Source organism: Peromyscus leucopus, chromosome 1, assembly GCF_004664715.2.
Source record: "Peromyscus leucopus breed LL Stock chromosome 1, UCI_PerLeu_2.1, whole genome shotgun sequence".
In the NCBI taxonomy this organism is placed as follows: domain Eukaryota; kingdom Metazoa; phylum Chordata; class Mammalia; order Rodentia; family Cricetidae; genus Peromyscus; species Peromyscus leucopus.
This window is the reverse complement of record NC_051063.1, coordinates 118,436,114-118,456,108: the sequence shown is the minus strand read 5'-3', so window position 1 is coordinate 118,456,108 and position 19,995 is coordinate 118,436,114. Positions and strand designations below refer to the sequence as shown.

General features: G+C 33.2%; 1 protein-coding gene across 1 annotated transcript; it reads right to left on the bottom strand.

Moving 5' to 3' along the window:
* Positions 1-5,106: 5,106 nt before the first annotated feature.
* Positions 5,107-19,140, bottom strand: LOC114688566 (vomeronasal type-2 receptor 116-like). Its single transcript, XM_028863144.1, has 6 exons — positions 18,941-19,140; positions 12,921-13,200; positions 11,729-12,535; positions 10,809-11,036; positions 8,206-8,329; positions 5,107-6,026 (listed from the first exon to the last, which is right to left on the bottom strand). Exons 1-6 carry the CDS (start codon positions 19,135-19,137, stop codon positions 5,107-5,109), a joined length of 2,556 nt encoding a protein of 851 aa, XP_028718977.1. The 5' UTR covers positions 19,138-19,140.
* Between the last annotated feature and the right edge of the window lie 855 nt (positions 19,141-19,995).

Sequence of the window (19,995 nt, the reverse complement as noted above, 5' to 3'; positions counted from 1 at the left end):
TCTTTTTCAAAGTTGCTTCTTATTTGGGGCTACTTTTTTTTTTTAATTGAGGCATAATTCATAAAAGGGTATATTGTTTTGATGAGACTTTTTACAACTGTGGCTGGATGTCTTTAGTCTTCCAAGAAGGGCCATTTTACTTTTTTAGAGTTACTTTTTAAAGTCATGAGGTCAACAACTTGGACTATACTATGCATGTAAGTGCTAATGCAAATTAAAACCAAAGTTGAACTCCAGCAGCAGTTCATCCTATGTTGACAGTGAGAGAACACTTTGCCTGTTAGGATACTGTTACTTGTGGACTGAAATGCTGAAGAAACCCCTCCCCCTATTTTGTTTTTTGCAAAAATCAAGGTATATTCTAGGGTTTCCTGGTTGACCTCAACAGATATACTGAGATGATAGTCTTAGTTCAGAAATGATCTGAATGTAGATTTACAGTCTACGTGTACAGCTGGCTAAGTGAGATCACTTTCACAGTTCTGCATGTATCGCATCGGCTCCCCATTAGTCACTGAACTCTTAAAACTGGTATTGTAACATTATCACAATGTTTTGCGCCAATTTTATAAACTTTACAGTGCAATATGTGTTCCTTTTCTGAGGCAAACCAAAGGTATATTTCTCAAGGTTCTGCTGCTAACAGCAGCATTGATGGAGGATTTTTTTATACATTTGTAATAGATAGAAATAAACCAGAAAAAAAGAAGAAGAAAAAGTGGTGGAGGAAAAGGTGAACACTGCAAGAATACTCAAAAGGGCTGAGAGTTGCAAACGCCAAGAATGGCTTTGCATAGTAAATGGAATAGAACAGCTCTGAACTATAGCTTACTTTTCCTGGTTTGGTCTGACAGAATGATTGAATGCTTTTGTACAAAAATCAGAGCCTTAAAAACAAGGATTTGGTGAGATTGTAAAACGGTGTGCCACTTTGGCAAAACAGTTTGGTGGTTGGTCAAAATGCAAAACATTGTTACTCTGTTACTCAACAATTCTACCCTTTAGGAATATATCCTCAAACTACTGAAAATGTGCACCTATGAAACATGTACATGAAAGTTTACAGCAGTGTGTTGCTAATAGTAAAAAAGTTAAAACAACTCAAATAGCTATTAAATACTGGAGAGGAATAAAATGTGGCTTATTCATACAATAGAATATTATTAAGACATAAAAATGAATGAGAAACTGACAGATTAAATGACTTTGGTGAACCTTCATAATTTCATTTGTAGATATTTCCATTTCTAATTTATAAATACATTTGGGGTTATAAATTATAAATGTACTGCCTCCTGTCAACATTGTATACTTCTATTTGATGATTTCTGTGTCAAACATTATATGGAAATGTTTCCAAGTATTTTCTGTATTAACTGTGAATGAATAGAACAAAATAAATTGCCTGTGATGAAAAAAAAATGTACTTTATATGCAAAACAGTATTTGGTGATCTCAGTCAATATATGCCTATTGTATACCATTTGCAACAAAGGCAATAATATTAACAGTAGACAAATCCTCAACAATGCCTGAATTAGTTTACAGTTTTATTGTTGTGTGAAATTATTTGTCAGAACTTACTTAAGCAAGGGAGTGTTTACTTATTTCATAACTTCAAGGTACAGTCTATCTTGATTGGGAAGTCATGTGACATGATCCTGAGTCAACTGGTTCCACCATATCTGTATTCAGGAAACCAACAAATGAGAATGCTGCTTTCCTTTGTATCCAGCCCAGGAACCCAGCCAATGAAGGATTACAACTACATCATTCAATTCCACATAATTCAACAAATCTAGAATTATCCATGGTAGACATTCTCTGAGTTTTGTTATATTTATGCTCACTCATATCAAGTTGATATAATCAGTGTTAACCATTACGGTGACCTTGGTTTTCCATCACGTTTCTGTGTGCCTAAACAAGATCCTTATATCTATCTACCTTGCATGATAACATCCTATAGTATCCACCAGCTGTACACTCCTGGAGTCAAGTATGTCTCTGGACTGTGAAATCCCACATTCAAAGTTTCCATATAACCTGGTCAGGATCCATTATAGATCCTGAGAAGGAATATTGTTGATAATATCAAGACATGGCAAAGGAAAAGATTAAAGGAAGGACATACTAGTATTATATGATGAACAGTGTACTAGAGAGAAAACATAACTTTGTCATCAAGAAACATTGACTAGAACAAATTATGGGAGATAGCACAGTGATCTTCAAGACCCATGCTATCCACCTGTCTCAACAAACTGAAAGCATGTACAAATATACTGGGGCACACAGGGATACAGATGGTGTGGAATACCATATCATTCTGGATGTCAATTTTACAGGCCCAAGCATCCTGATATTAGACAGGGATTTCAACCAGTAAACTAGGGACACTAGATTGCTATAAGCACATTATTACATCAAGGGACTTTGTTGTTGTTTGTGTTTCACTCTTGACTCTTTGTCTCTTTTGGGGGCCTGCCCCACAGCTCCCAAACAGACCACACAAATGGAGTCTTAATCATTTTTATAAATGTCTGGCCTTAGCTTGGCTTGTTTCTTGCCAGCTCTTCTTAACTTTAAATCATTCCATCTTCCTTTTGCCTCTTGGCTTTTTTCTTTCCTTACTTCTGTGTATTATACTTTCACTCCTACTTCATGGCTGGCTGGCTCACACCTAGGTTCCTCCTCTGTTTGTTCTATCGCCTCCTTTTTTTCCTTTTGCAGATTTCTCCTTCTATTTATTCTCTCTGCCTGCCAGCCCCAACTACCCTTTCTCCTGCCTTGTTATTGGCCAATCAGCTCTTTATTAGAGCATCAGGTGTTTTAGACAGGCACAGTAACACAGTTTAACATAGTCAAACAAATGCAGCATAAAAGACTGCAACACTCCTTTGCATCATTAAAAAATGCTCCAGAGCATAAGCAAATGTAACACATCTTAAAAATAATATTCCAAACAGGGTTTTGATAAGAAACTTGAGACCTTGGTTAAAAAGAAAATCTGGAGGATAAAATAGCACCCACAATCATACACCATTGCTTTAGAAATTGTCTATTTTCTACACATCTCATGAAATCTTAGAAATCTATGTATAAGACATCTTATTCTGGCTAAGGAAACCAATCCATCTTCAAAATGAATGATAATTCCCTATGATTTTTTTTGGTTTTAGACAAAACAGAGTAATAAATGTGTAGTATATTCAGGAGCCAGGTCTAATCTTAAAAGTGAGTATCTAATAAAAGTAAGAGTATCTCAATTTCGAGGGGTAGGGTAGGGTCCTAAACTAATAGCTATAATACACATATAGATGGCATGGTGCAGATGTGTGTAGACCTTGTGCTTGCTGCTTCAATCTATCTGAGCCCATATATGCACCTTACTTATTTGAACATGAGGACATTTATCTCCTGATGTCCTTCAACTCTTCTGGCTCTTAGAATCTTTATGTGTCCTCTTGTTTTGTATTCCTTGAGCTTGGAGGGGAGGGATTTGATGTAGGTCTCCAACTTAGACATTCTCTCCACAAAATATCTGGCTGTGGTCTCTGTATCTTTTCCCATCTGCTGCTGGAGGAAGACTTTCTGATGATGACTCATTCAGACACTGATCTGTGAGAATAGAAGATTATCTGTAGGAATCATTTTATTGGACTTCCTTTTAGATCAGTAGTGTTAGGTTTTGACCTTGGTCTCCGGGCTATGTAACCTCAGGTTTTTGGTTATTTATTCAGTAATGGGTGTGAGTTCCATCTTATGGGGTGGGCCTTGGACAAATAAGACATTGGTTTCCTATTTCCCCAACTTTGCTGCCACCATTGCCCTAGCATAGTTTGCAGGCAGGACATACTGTAGGTCAAAGGACTCTTTATTATAGGAGTGAATAAATCTGACACTTATGCCAGCTTTTGGGATTATTATCCTTCTGTTGGTTTGTCTAACCTCAGTACATTAGGTTTCTACTTCTTATGTTGTATTTTTTTATATTTAATTGTTATCTCTTAGGAACTTGTTTCTTTTCTTAAGGGAGATAGAATAGGAGTAGCTCTAGAAACAATGGTAGGTGGGGAGAAACCAGGCAGAATAGAGTAAGGGGAAAGTATAATCAGGATTACTTATGAAAAAGGAATCTATTTTCAATAAAAGTTAAAAATAACTAGGAAAAACTAATACATTTTATACATCCTAATGTAAGGTTCTACAGCATCCCATAATAATACCATATTATGAAATAAAGCCTCTGTTTGCTCATCATTGCTGAATTTCATTTGTAATTACTGTGAACTATAGAATAAGTTGACTATTCTTTAATATTCAAGTTGTTTTGGAAGAATGATTTTTGAAATGTAAGAGAATTTCTAGGTTAGAGAACAGTGTGTGTGTGTGTGTGTGAGTGTGTGTGTGTGTGTTTATGTGTGTAAAAGTGTGTTCATGTGCATGGATATATGTGGTATGTGCATGATAATATAGAAATAAGGAAAATGAGAAAATTTTATTTTTCTTAAAGTTATGGTTTTAGTGAAATAGAATATCACTTGCCCTCTCCCTTTCCTTCTACATCACTGTCACTCTTCTTGAGACCTAATTTTCAAGTTGAGAAACTCTTAATTTATTATTTTTGTTACATATGGATGAATGTATTTCATGGAAATACAAAATACTTGGTTCAAAATGGATTAATTAATTTTATGTAAATTCCTACTTAACCTTATGTAATTTAGAGGAATCATCAATTAAATATATGTCTATATAATCTCCTACTGCAATGATTTATTATGAGACACAACCTTAATATATAATTTATGCTGGAAAAATTGTTGAAGCTAATATATAAAACCCAGACTAATGCATAGCTATTAACCAATTCAGCTACAAACGTGGCTATAATGAAGGAAACCAGCATTACAGATACAGAAATGTCAGATCACAATATTTGGTCCAGGATAACTGAGGTCTTGGCAAGTATTAAAATTCTTAATTTGTAGTTTATTTTCTGCATTTACTCATGAGACAAAATGCATATTTTGACCTATAATCTGAGGGGAAAATGTCAGTGTACTTTTGTTGGAAAGTATGTTTTAATAACAATAAGAAAATTCAATGAGCATTTTCAATTTTAAAATGCTTATTCTTGAACTTTTGAAAAGAATTTGTCTCATGTCTTAACAAAATGGTAAAGCACTTTGGAGCAAAGATGCAAAGAAGTACCCCTGCACTGGAGGCCAAGATACAGAACACCTCCACTGCCACCATAGCTTTGCCCTTGGTGCTATGGTAGACAGGGAGGAAGGTAACCCAGACACTACAGAACACCAGCATGCTGAATGTCAGGTTCTTGGCTTCATTGAATGTGTCAGGCAGATTTCTGGCCAAGAAAGCTGTAGTGAAACTTCCCATAGCAATGGAGCCCAAGTATCCCAGAACACAATAGAAGGCAACAATTGACCCTTTGTTACAGACAATCAAAATTTGGTCTTTTTCAACATGTAAGTCAGCATCAACAAATGGTGGGGAAGTTACCAGCCAGATCCCACATAGAATCAGTTGAATCACAGTGCAAATTGGAATGATGTAGTTAGGTGCCCCTGACACCAGCAGCCACCTCATTCTTCTACCTGGAGTTGTGACTTTGAAGGCCAGTACTACTGTAATTGTCTTGGCCAAGACAGTGGAAGCAGCCACTGTGAAGACTACTGCAAATATGGTCTGCTGCATAAAGCATGTGGCCACATTGGGTTTGCCAATGAAGAGCAAGGAACAGAGAAAGCAAAAGATGAGGGAGATGAGTAGAACATAGCTGAGAGTTCGGTTATTGGCCTTGACAGTGGGAGTGTCCTTGTGCTTCAAAAAGACACCAAATATTACAGTTGTAAGAATAGAAAAACACAGAGCCAAGCAGGCTAGAGACATTCCCAAGAGATCTTCATAACCCAGAAATGTCACAACTTTTTTGAGACAGTGATTTCTTCCAGGGTTGGCATACTGATCATCAGGGCACTTCATGCACTCAACCATGTCTGGTACAGGAAGAAATGTATCATCAGGTTTAATATTTCTTAGCATTTCATAGGATATGTTATATGAATGCATTAAAAATTTCCTGTTAATTTACCCTGATTTTTTGAGGTTCAATTTTTGTAATTAAAAATTAATAGCAATATCAAAATATGTTATTATTATATACAATTATAAAAATATGTTGTTTATATTTATCATTTACAGCCAAGTCATTTATATTTCCTTGCCAGAGTTAATTTGCATGTGACAGAATATTTATATGTATACAATAAAATACCTTAGTGAAGACAATATAGAAACACATATTTACTTTTAACAATTCAGTAGATTATAAAGTACATGTTATAAAAACAGGTTCTTCCATGTGTAGTTTGTTCTAACAGCTACAAGGCAGATACTACGTACCAATGCCCTTTGTAACTGCTTGTGTGCATAAACACAAACAACCCCATATATTGCTAAAAAGATTGCATGAATAATGTCAGGGAAAACAGAAGCTTCATGAACAATTTACCACTTAAAGTCCCTACATGTAAAGAGTATCACAATTACTTTTAGGTTTCTTATGAATTTTGGTAATAAACAGAACCAACAAGTTTACTAAGTTCTGTAAGATTGGGCCATCAATATTCTCAATTAAATCTCAAAAATATTTATTGAGAAAACAACATGAAGATGCTTTCTATATTTTTACATTAGAAAAATGTATTCATTTTCTTTACTTACAGACCACAATTTCCCTTCTCCCCTCTCCTCACATTCTCAATCTCCAGGTCCCCTCTGCCCATGCCCCAATCCATCTCTTCTCTGCTTCTGTTCAGAAAGAGCATGCCCCCCATGGTTATTAGTGAAACAAGGCATATCAAGACAAGTTAGAACTAGGCTCTGCCCCTAAAGATGTCAATAAGGCACACCATAAAGAATAGAGAGAAGAGCATCCTTCCACCCATATCATGTAATTTATAACATCATATTTTAAGCTACATTCAACTGAATGGTTCAAAATTGTAAACTAGAAAGTAATAATATTATTCTAATTATGACTTTCCATTCATGACTGCAAATTCCTTACCAATTATTTTTGTTCTCTCATATTTTAATATTTGATGCTATCTAAATCATTCAGCAAAAGCATTCATATTCTTTTATTTTTATAATCAATTTATGATTATTATTTGTTATAAAAATATTTTCTTTTCATTATTTTAAAATACACATAAGCAGTTACAAAAATTTTAAAATTATTGGTACATTATTTTTGTATGCAACTAAAGTTAGTGTATTTAAAATAAACTTTTGATCAATTTATTTTCTATTTAGTATTCCATGAAAATTTTTCCATTATTCACTTGGTTCTCTACAAAATATGGTTAACATTTCAGTGGATTTATTTGTATCTAAACTCTACATGAATCTCCACGTTAATCACTTTCAAATCATTTAGAACAATTTGCATTCTAGTCGGCAGATTAAAGGAAACAGCAATTTTATTTCTTAGGTTTATGTTATCACTCCCAAAGCAATTAATTCCTTCTTTCAATTACCTGTTATAGTACCTACAACATCACTATCAAATGTTGAATGGGACCCTTGCCACTAAAAAATATCTCAACCTATTCACTCAGAAAAATTTGAATGCATACTTATTTTCAATATTAAAATTTTAAAATAAATGTTTTAATTTAAAATTCAATATGCTGTCTTCCAAATTCACCTGTGGAGAACTCTACAAATGAAAATACAATCAACTATGTGACAGCATGATCTACCATAAGACACATGAGTAAATATATGCCTCTTAATAAGGATGCATCATTCATGAGCATATATAAGCTATCACAAATAGGGACTATGTAAATTAGAATGTGCAGCTCCCACGTCTTAGGGAAGATAAGATGTAGATATATTATGAAGGGTTGAATCCAGGCAAAGATAAATGACAAAGTGATTTAGTACTCTAAAGCAGTTTCCAAAAGAAATTATTTTGTGAATAGTTGCTAGAGTAATGATTCATAATTGTTCAGGACAAGAGTTGTGCTCTTAAGGGGTAGAATTGATGCTCATTTGATTTAATGATGTAATTTATTTTCTCAGTTCCCCAAAGATGTCATTGAGAACCATGTAAAAATGACAGAAATTAGCTAATATGATGAATCTTTTGGTATGTTATATATTTACCTGACTTATTGGAAATTTCATTCTCTGGGCAAGGAATACAATCAAAACAACAGACAGCCTTTCCCTGCTGAGGGGATTTTCTGAATCCTGGACTGCAAGGGACACTGCATACTGAGGATGGAATCTGAAAAATAACAAATGGAATATCAAGAAAATGTCTTATCTACTTGGTACTAATGACAAAGATTTAGAACATTGTACTATTGCAAAACATCCTTTTATAAATATGTATTAAATTAAAAAGTAACATTTTATATTGTGGTTATATATTATAGATGTATTGTGATTTATTTAATGAGAAACTTATATGCATGCATGTGTGTTTATGTTTAATCTATTTTATTCTATCTATCCTATACATAGATACATGAACATACAAATATGTAGCTAAAATGTTGGAAGACACTTCTGGTTGGTAAAGGTCACAGCCTCCCCATGGTCTGGCAGCTTATCCCAATAGCTCCACAACATGGGGCTCCCTTCCACCAGCAGAATTTCCTCTCCCTACATGCCCTTATTTAGAGAATGTCCCTGGGTCTGTAGGACTAACCTTATCTGAAAGCTATGTCTAAACCAGATTCCTGTCTGTAAATTAGATGCTGATTTATCATTGGCTTGAACTTTGAAATAGTTTCTGGCTAGATGTGTGCTAGAAGTTCTGGTCTGGAATTCTACAGCCATATACTAAGCATTGAGATTGGAATATACCATTTTTTAAAGAATAAACCTAGAAAAGCCTTTACTAGACAAAATAAAAACTGTGTTAAACTTAGGGATACTAAAATGGAGAAGATAAATAAATAGACATAACTGACAATTGGTACAAACATAAACAAAAATAAAAAACAAAGGACTGATGAGCACACACTCGGGATGCTGTTTCTCTCTTTTAAACAGTTCAATCTTATTTTTCATGTATTACTGATGTTTTATATATTGTGACTTTCATAATTAATATTTAACAAAAATAAATATGTAATTTCTTATATCCATGATTATGAAACATGTTTACATCAGCGTAAAAGTTGTATTTCCCTAGAGGGTAAGACTGGCTTAGCTTGCTGTTCTTTGTATTTATTTACTTGGAGAAATGTTCCTAGAACTGATCCACTAGGTAAAGACATACCGTAGCTGGATATGTTGGTTGTGATTTGGGTGCCTTCTGTATCAGCTCTCTCTCTCTCTCTGAATCTAACCAGAGATAGCAATAGATGGAGTATGTTATTTTCTTGTAAAATGAACTAAAATGAAGATGAGCCCAGAAAGGACTGGAAACTCCCAAAATAGTTCACCCAGTGAGAGTGGGAGTCTTTGAAATATTGAACTGTATCCTGATACTTTGGAAAGTTCAGGAAGAGGAAGAAAGTGTTCCAGTTTCTCTTTTGTCCTGCTTGATAATCTCCTGCTCCTCTAAAGATACAATCTTAGTCCATGGGCAATCAAGTAGAAGCTAGTTAATTTGGCAGTGTGCTAGAAACTGCCATGGCCTCATAGAAAGAATGTGTAAATATGAAAAGTAATTTTGGAAATAGAGGTAATGTAAACTAAGCATCAAACCTTCATAATATAATACCTCACCATATGGAATTCATTTTTTGTAAGCTGTATTTAGAATGTGCTTAGATATAAGGTTTTGAAGATGTTTGAAATTTTGCCCAAAGATTGACATAAATTGAATACTTTCAGTATTTCTGAATGTAATGCATGCTTCCTTTCAGGAGACAATCTGTTTCAGAAAAACAAGCAATTAAAAACATACCTGTTAGGTAAATGTGATATTAACTTACATGCTTATTGACTAAACAATGAAGCAAATCCTAGGGAAACCATCTTCAGGACCATGGATACATTCTTTGTGGCTGATTTTTAGTGTTCACTAGTTCACTGTGCTCGATCCCATTACTATGGCTAAAATTCCCCAAGTTGTATTCTAATTAAATAAAGTATTTGTCTAGTAACATAAAGACATTGTGAAAATATAGCTAAGAATTGAATTATCATGATCAAAACCTTTAGTACAATCCTTCTTCCTCACTTGACTAGCTCTATGAGACCTGAGTACAAACAGGATCTTAGGATTGTTTCTCTGTCCTCCATATGGATTGGGAATAGTGAAGTTTCATGCTGTAGAAGTACATGACAGAAAAACAATTGTTAGAATTACAACTTCAGAAAAATGTGCATTTCTGACATGAGTATTTAGGAATATACCATTTAATGCAAATTATAATTTGTCCCCAGTCTCACCAGTCTTATATATTTTTATACTTTAGAATAAATTTGAGGTGATTAATCAAAGTCTGTCTCATGGAGAGCTATCTCTGTTCATGCTCATGGGCTATGTTCAAAGCTTTCTGTCACAGCTACTGAATCTTGCCCTCTGGACTTTGTGGCAAACAGACTGTGAGAAAAGAGGAACCCTCACAAATTATGAATATTCATGCTCTTGAAATAAAGTATCTCCTGAAAGAAAAATCTAGAAATGTGAGAAATAAGTTAGTTACTATATTTGAAAATATTCTATCTCATGAGGATGCGGAAGTCAACCTTGAAATTTTGGTTACTTATATTGATTGTAGAATTGTACAAGAAGCCCAACAAACCTGACTAAGGTCTATGTTCCACTTTATCATCTCTTCAGACATATACAATTGTTGTTCATGTAGCAGATGTTTGGAAAACTTTCCTATTTTCATTTTAAATCCAAGATTAGGCAAAAACTCCATAGTGTGGTGAATGTCATACTCTACATCCTGATTTTCTTTTTGGTTCATGTTCACTAGGTCTCCAACAGGGTTTATAAATTGTATGTTCTTCAGTACATGAACCATCTGAAATATTTATTATTTTAGGTTCAAGTATGCCTACACATTATAACAAATAAATTCAATTATAGATTGCCTCTATTTTTCATTAATTTGTCTAGAAATGCGATTTAATTCCAAGTACTCATATAGTACTTTAAAAAAATCCACATAGGGATAACAATAACATTATGTTTTGTAAACCAACTTCTCACTTAAATTAATTATTTAACACTTGCCTCCTGAATGATACTTCAGGACAATAGAGAAATAATATCCACATTATTTCCTCTGAATGTTACCTGATAATCAGCTAAGGAATTGCAGTCCTGAATATGTTAAGAAAATATGGAAGAATTACTTGCTATTTTTAATAGGATCTATTCATTTAAATGCTTACCAAATTTTGATAATTTAAAAGGGCATTCAGCTTCTGATAGGCTTTCAAATTTTTATGAGAAAAAACTAAATTTTTATTTAAAATATTAAAAACATGCATATGTGGAAGAAATGTTATAGGAAATATTATTTCTCTGTCAGAGTGTCAGTGTTGGCTGTAGTGGGGTCTATAAAAAGAAGATTCCCATGATACTTTGTCAAAGGGGACATAAATTGTTATGACAGAAAAGATCCTGGAATTCTTGGTTAGAACAGACATTATCCATTGTGAAATTTTATTCATAATGACACTATAGTACATTCATTGGAATATATATTACCTGCCAAGAGTCAAATTCCAGTTTTTCCTCAGAATACTTTGACAATGTATCTACTTCTTGTAGCAGCATCTCATGGAGTGCATGGGCCACAGCATGCACAGTATTGTATAGGACATAACCTGTACCACTCACAGACATTTCAAAATGGTGCTGGAATAACCAATGATACCGTTTTTCTATTGAGCAATTCTTAAGATTCATAGAATTAAATGAAGTCAGAGAACAATTAAAATAAATCCACCATAATTTACCAAGGGAAATTGGTGTACTATACTTGGAAGGATCTACTGTCTCAATAAATGTTCTAAAACCAGATAATTCAGAAAAGTGGAGTAAAAAAGTAAACATCCCGTAGAAAGAATCAAGAAGTAATTTGTCATTATGTGTGATCATATCCCACTGTGAAGTAGTGACCCAGATTCTCTGAACGTTTGTTAATCTGTAGAGTCTAAGGTTAAGTTGCAGATGAGAGTCTTTGTCTCCATAAATGATAACAACTTTGGCTGATGACGTTGTGATCTCATTATAATAGATATTTGCATTTGTCTGGAATAATATTTTATCTTCCATGATAATATGCACAAACGCTAAGCACACACTGTTTCTTTGCATCTCTCTTCTCAATTCTGAGAGAAATTGAAGTCCTAGGTCATCATCTGAAATGATTGCTCCAACCCAGTTCCACCTGAAATATACCATCAAAGACACCATGGCCAAAGCCAGAGATGTGTCCTTAGGAGCCATCTGGTATAGATGTGAAAACTGTTCACGGTTGCTCAGGAGAGGATGAAATGGGCCATAGTAAAGCTGAATAACATAGAACAGACAATAAGTTGAAGGACGTGGAATACATAATGATCAGTATAAACAAATTGTGCTCATCATAAGATGGAAATAATAAGACGTGGATTTTCATCTCATTATTAAGCCACCTGTAATTTCTTGTGAATATCTTAAAAGGTACAGATGAACTAAGTCTGTTACTAAAACACTTCAAATTTCTGCTGTTCTTTGGGTCTATTTATGCTAAAGTACTGGTATGTGTCACTATACTTTCTGAGTATATATGCTTTGAATTCTATGCATCAAAATACACATATACAATTTTTTTTTCTTTTAGTAAGCCTTAGCATTTGAAAATCAGAATGAAAAAAAACCAATGTTTCATTAAAACTAACTCACTCGTGCCTACCTCTGGTCTATTGGCGATATACAGGAGTGGTCCAAGCATAGCAGATGATAACCATATTGGACCTGTCAGTACAATTAAATATCGTCTCTGATTTAAACAGTAGTAGTTAGGAAGACATTCTCCTATTTTTGTGGATAAACTATTCATTCTCCAATCATCCAGTAGGCTACATTCAACTTTCACTAGCAGAGAAATGTTGGGTAAAATATAAGGGTTGTTGTTGATATTTTCAAGAGCAAAATAAAGAGAAAAAATCAAGTGGATATTCTTATATGTCAACCTGAAAAGATAGCAAAGAGACCATTAGAAACTGGGCTCCAAACATGACAACATTAAATCAACTTGACAGTGTTTATGTATTTAATGCTTGTTTTTTTCATTGCTATGGTGACACAAACCCTGTTACTGAGCTGTAGGAGAATATGAGATTTCTGGAATTATGGAAGGATTCTTAAAAGGTTTTATGGTGAATCTCCATTGTGTGGGATGCTTTGATTTTGAACTCTCATACTGTTTTATTCCTTTGTCTGGAAGCATGGTGAGAAGTTTGTAGAACACATTGAATCTGCTCATTCCTTTATTTTAGATTTGTAATAATATCATAAATGGAAAATAGGTGGATATTATCTTCTACTCCAATTATGATAGTTTTTTACAAAGAAGCAGCAAGTAACAAGATCTTGAATAAGTTAAGAATTAAAGGATTGGTTAACGAAATGTATCCATCAGTATCACCATCTCTGAGAATCTTTAAATGGAGATAGTGTAATTACTTTTATTTTTTTTCTATACTTCGTGAACCTTTATCCACTTTTGATGCTGTATAATTTTCAATGATATGTTATTGATTATAACAATGACCATTTATTATGAGGGATAAGCCTTTTTCATATGGGCCCTCAGGTTGAAGATGACTCAGTTCATTTTTATTTATTCCTCTGAAAATGCTTGTCATGCCTCTAGATTCCTATTGTTTGTGCTATCAAAATGTTTTCCTTCTCTAATATCATCACTTTTAATTTTCATGAAGATCCTCTGATGTATTTTTTCTTATTCTTATTCATTTTGAAAATCATATCTAATAATTTGATATGAATTGTCTCATTTTTTTGTTTTCCCCATGAGTATTTCAGCGTTTGTTTGCTCTGATGTGTATTCCATTGCTTTAGGACAACATTCTGCATCCGAGTGCATTAGCTAATTTGGTTGTCTCACATCTAGTATTCAACTGAATGAAGAGTATATTTGCCCTATATTTTGTGGTTCTACTGCTTGAATAATATTACTCTGATGTTTTCTAGTTTTTTTACTTCTTATACTTTTCTGTCTGATTCAGAAAGAAGCAATCCTGCATTGATTTTTTTAGTGCCCTGCCTTTTGTGATGGATTTTATTGATGTGTGATATTACAGTTTTAAATCTGAATTCTCTGGTGCTGAAATGAAATTACCATTCCATGACATTAATATCTAAAATTAGTAAAATCCTTGTTGTCCAAATAAAGTTTTAGGATTCATAATTGTTCTTCTTAAAGATTCAAGTCTTCAAATTCTATAAACTCTTACTATTTATTTATTTTTTATTTAAAGTTTTCTATATCACATCTTTGACCAATTGGTGGTTTATATGATTTTTAAAAAATCATTTTCCATGTAACATCATCAGTTTTTCCACATTTCCTAATCTGATTGATGACCCATTTCACATCATGCTGGATTTTCATTTTAATCTATGGACAAGCTGGAAAACAACTGATACTATTTCCCCTTCAATTCACCATATTATCTTCTGCTCCAAAGCATGAATGTGATAAGGTATTGTCAAACTGGAACACTGTTTATTTTCAAGACCAAAATTTCTTGCTACCGTTTGTTTATAACATTAAAAATATTCCTTTTATGTCCTGATTTCTATTGCTTATCATTACTGGGATAATCCTCATTTCTTATTTTGTTTCACTCCTCTGTGTTTTTACAGGTATGTCTAGCTTTATTTGAAATCATGAATTTACTCTTCTAAATAAACCATATATCAATATAGAAGAGAAATAATCTATACACAAATCTCATTCACCAGAGATAAATGGCTCTGTATGGAAAATATTGGCCACTATTAAATTCTTGAAAAGGAAAATTCAGTTTTGTTTATGAGTATGATCCCTAATAAATCATTCATTGCCCAGTGAAAAGACACATGTGCAAAAATTAATCAGAAGCACAAATTATACTTGATGGTTTAATAAAAAAAGTGCTGAATTAAGAGAACAAATGCCATCAAAATGCATTATACCGGACACATAACCAACTAATAAAAATTGTCCCTAATGCAATTAGCTTCACTACATGACAGTTTTAAATGAGTCCACAATTTTGGAGATTTAACTTGATGTGAGTACAGTATGATTGACATCCCTGTCAGAACTATGCATCTAGGTTGGAGAGAGTGAAGGCCAAAGGCATTTACATCACATCTTGGGTAAACAAGAGAAAATACTAGAAAATAAACTAGGATTCTACAAATCCAATAGACTACCTTATCCACATATCAAGTGTGCCACATATAAACAGTACAAAACTGAATTTGGGTTCATCAGTGTTCAAGAATTTTAGTGACCCTCAAATCCAATCTATAACAATACTTAATGTACAATGAAATCAAATACACACAGTAAGCTACATTTTCTGTCATCAATAATCCAATCACAAATTCTAGTGAATAACTGAAGCCACAATGGAAAAAGCCTTTGTTTAGTCACAGAAACTCAGATTAGGTATGCCATCAAAGCAGATGGAATATGTGAAAACTGATTTATTATATTGTGCACCAAAATGCTGATTCAACTCCGAAGTAACCTGGGTAGAAACTGGTTAATCAATAATAATTTTTAGTGATTGCATTTGTGAAAACTGGTACAGAATATTGGTATGGGACACTGAAGGAATTCTTCAATTCAAGTTTAAAATGAATTCATATCAAACATCCATTTTAATACTCTAACTTGTCACAGTATCAATTTCTAATGTTCTACATGGCCGATGAAAACAAACAATGACTATGATTGTCACATATGCTAGAGTCAAGCATGTCTATTACAAACAATAATCACATGAACATTTCTTCAGGGATCTAACACAAATCAAATTCAAATGACATTTGCATAATTTGTAAGCTATCTTTGTAAATGAAAGATGTAAAATGAAACAAAAAGAATGTTAGAGAGTGATTCATGTAGTGTTAGAGTCTAAAACAGAGGAATAGACACACTAGTTCCAAAGATGATTTAGCAAATTATAAATACTAAAAGTTTGAAGTTGTTTATGAACAACACAGGGTGAAAATGTTTTAAATTAAATGTTTAGGATATAGGGTTCTCTGGCAATAAAAAAAATCATCATAAAATATTATTAGTAAGCTTTTAGACTGAACACCTATTCATAACACCAAAAAAATTTAAATATTATATACATTTGAAATGTATATATATATGGTTGTAGATATGCATATACATGTTTATATATATAGAGAGAGAGAATAAATTATCTGTATTATAATTGTGTTTTAAAAAGATATAGTTTCTTCCTTTCATTATAAATTTAGATATCAATTCAACTTGACAGAGGAACATGTAGGTAATTTTTGTTCAATTTTTTTATTTCCATAACATTATTTTCTTTATCAACTACTATATTATGTCGTTATTTATGATAGAACTATCCCAATACTAGTAAAAATGATGACACAACCTATATGCTGTTTTGGTACAACATATGAGCAGAGTTAGCACTTGTTTAGAGACATGCTTCTATGATATTTTATGTAATAAATACATACTTCAAAGAGTACTAGATAATCAATACCTTTTATTTGTTAAATGTTTGTTTACATGTAGAAAATCATGGATATGCTCAATACTATTTAGCAACTTTCTTATCTTTATTGCTTTAATGCCTACATATTCCATTTCTTGCCTTAACAAGTATTCCAATAATCTTACCTAGAGGGATCACATCACTAAGGAGTGCTTAGATAGAAGCTGGTGAAATCTAAAAACCAATAAAAAAGAGGACTTGAAGGTCCTCTCATCTCTACTATTAAGAAGACAGTTTCTCTCCAACTTCGAGATCTCTAGTGACTGGTAGAAATTTAACAAAACTTTGCCTAACTTGAGTGAAGATTTTCGCACTCAATTTATACTGAACTTCCACCATCTCATATATATATATATATAATTTGTTTGAGCTTTGGAATCCTGAGTCATCACTCTCATATTCCCTTTCACTGTGAAAATTGCTCTGTCAGCATTAAAAATATATGCTGTCACTTAATGTCATTCCTCATTGTCTTCCATCCCTATGTTTACGTTTTATACTTAGACCAGTTTTAATGCTGCTTTTCACTTTTTCCTTCATCTTCTTCAAAATTTATCTCATCTACTCCATTATCCCAAACCTCCTACTCACTATGAATTTCATTCATCCATATGTTATTAATAAATGGATACAACTTGTGTCTCAAATGATTAAAGTTTACTGTGTTATCCCTCCAAGAGAGTACAATGCCCATCTTGAACAAAGTTCATTAACGTATATTCAGTGTTACTTGAGACAAATTGCTTAGCATGCTACAGGAGACATTGCTACAGTTATTCAAACCAAATATCATATCAAGTACACATCATTAATACATCTAAATTATAGACAAATATACAAATCTACAGTGTGTTGTGCATAGTCACACAATATAAACACACTCTTTATAATTAGGAAAAAGGGAAAGAGAATCACATGTGGAATAAATCCCAGAGATTAAAGATATAGAGCAGAAAATGAAGATATGAAAACAGCAGCAAGAAAAGTGACCATATTCACAACTTTAATAGATTTTTATCAAACTATGACATGTGCTACAGGCAACAATTTTCATTCTAGCTCTTTATAAGGGAAATATAAAGTCAATATTTGCAGTAACATACTGTAGTTGGATTTTCTTTAGGCTGGCAGCTCAAAAAATGACATGTAACCATATTAATTATGAAATTTCAGCCTTAGCTTAGGCTTGTTTCTAACTACCTTTTATAACTTAAATTAAGCCATTTATATTAATTTACTTTCTGGTTTTTTCATGGTTTTATTACCATGTTTCTCCCCATCTTGCTTGCTCTGCATCGCCTGGCATCTCTGTCTTCTTTTATCCAGCATTCCTGCTGCCCCTAAATACTGCCTAGCTATTGACCATCAGCTTTTTTATTAAACCAGAGTGACACATCTTCACAACATAGCCTCTTTATCAAATACACAGACTGTCTCCTACAACTGTGTAGATGGTTGTTAAACATGAATAACAGAATTTCAAAGGAAAAAACACTACTGACATTGCCATTAAAAAGGAATCTGGCTATATATATATTCAACTGAAACAAAATGTAATGGAAAACATAAAATTACCACAGTGTATTATCTTTGTTTCCATGCTAGATTTCAACTGCAGGAGTCATATAACACAGTAGTTTTGAAATGATGGAATAATAATATTTGAATGAAAATGCAGTATTCTATTAAGAAATGCGCCCATGAAGCAGGGCAGAAATACTAAAGACCTCTCTCCACAGGAATTAGGCATTCCATCATGGTGAAAGAAATGCTAGCACAACACAAATAGAATAATTTACTCATCCTCAAAGACATGGACTCGTGTCAGTGCCTTGGATTATGTTTTTTTGGGAACATCACTTGGCAACATGCAGTGGGAATTGCCACTGTAAAGGTAATCTCTCTAGAAGAAATAGAGACATTGTGTGTCACTCGTCTTTCAGCCTGAAAAATCTGACTCTAAAAAGATGAACTATACAAGCATTAAATGACCTGAAATACCATAAAACAAAATAAATTTTGCTTATGTCCTAGAAAGTAAGGTAGTGCAAAACAGACAGAAATCATGGAGAATTACATTTGTCCATACTTGGGCCTTCTATGTATTTACATTAATGATCAATCAAAAAATAAATAAATGAAGGGCACTTACTTCTTATCTAGATTCCTGGTTAAATATTCATTATTCATCTGACCATGCTTTGTGTAAATAGAAAAAAAACAATCAGCGTCTTTATCTTCACCCCAGGTATGTGCATCTTTAACTCTCAGAAAGCACCTGGGATCCATCAAACCGCATAAAAGGAAGGAAAGCCTCAGGAACAGGAAGAAAAATGTCAAATAGAACATCTTTATAATGTCACCAAGATAGGAACCAATGCAAAATGTAATAAGCGGAGTTTCACAGAAAACCACGTTTCAAATGTGCCTGTACACACATGTGTCTCTTTTTCTGCCCTAGTACTTAAAAGTGTATTTTTATTTCCCAATACACTTCTTCTCATCTTATTATTCTCTGAAGAACTCTTAAACATTCTCAGGCTTCAGGGTCTGCATCTGAGTTAATATGCTCAGGTGCAAAAAAATTTCAGTAATTTTCTTTAAGTAATTATCATCATTTGAACATTCCTGTGATTCCATCTACATCAGTGGATATGATGGCCCCAGGCTAGATTCCTCCTGAGATATCTATGTAAAACTCTAACCCATGAAATCTCTTCTCATCAACATGAGAAATATTTGAAGCATATTGCATTAGACATTCGAAACCAAGTTTGATATGGGATCATCACACACAACCCATTCTATATGAAGTTAACAACAGAATACAATATTAAATTTATGCATTTTTATGATATGAGATGCATTAACACCTATTGATTTTATGACATCCACAAAGCATGCAATTTAACACACACACACACACACACACACACACACAGAGTGGCTACAGGCAGCACAAAATTTGCCACAGTTGCAGGGATTAGATAACCAATCATCATGCTGAAATCATATGTACCTACCAGTATCTCAATATCAATGCAGAAATTAACTATTTTATAGCTCTATTCATGGCCTGAGCCTCAGTTCCATTGATTGATATCTCATAATCAGACAATTCTATAACTACAATATTGTTTTTTACATTATTTATTCTTTGAATAATCTGCTACACCTAATTGACTCCAAATTTTTTAATAAATTCTA

Bases quoted from the DNA above. Each gene is read 5' to 3' on its own strand.
- LOC114688566 (XM_028863144.1), bottom strand. From the start codon at position 19,137: ATGTTCTATTTGACATTTTTCTTCCTGTTCCTGAGGCTTTCCTTCCTT. The intron at 12,536-12,920 runs GTAGGCACGAGT...TATGTTATTCAG, and splicing joins ATATCGCCAATAGACCAGAG to CTTTACTATGGCCCATTTCA. The intron at 8,330-10,808 runs GTTTGTTGGGCT...GTTATTTTTCAG, and splicing joins GGAACATAGACCTTAGTCAG to ATTCCATCCTCAGTATGCAG.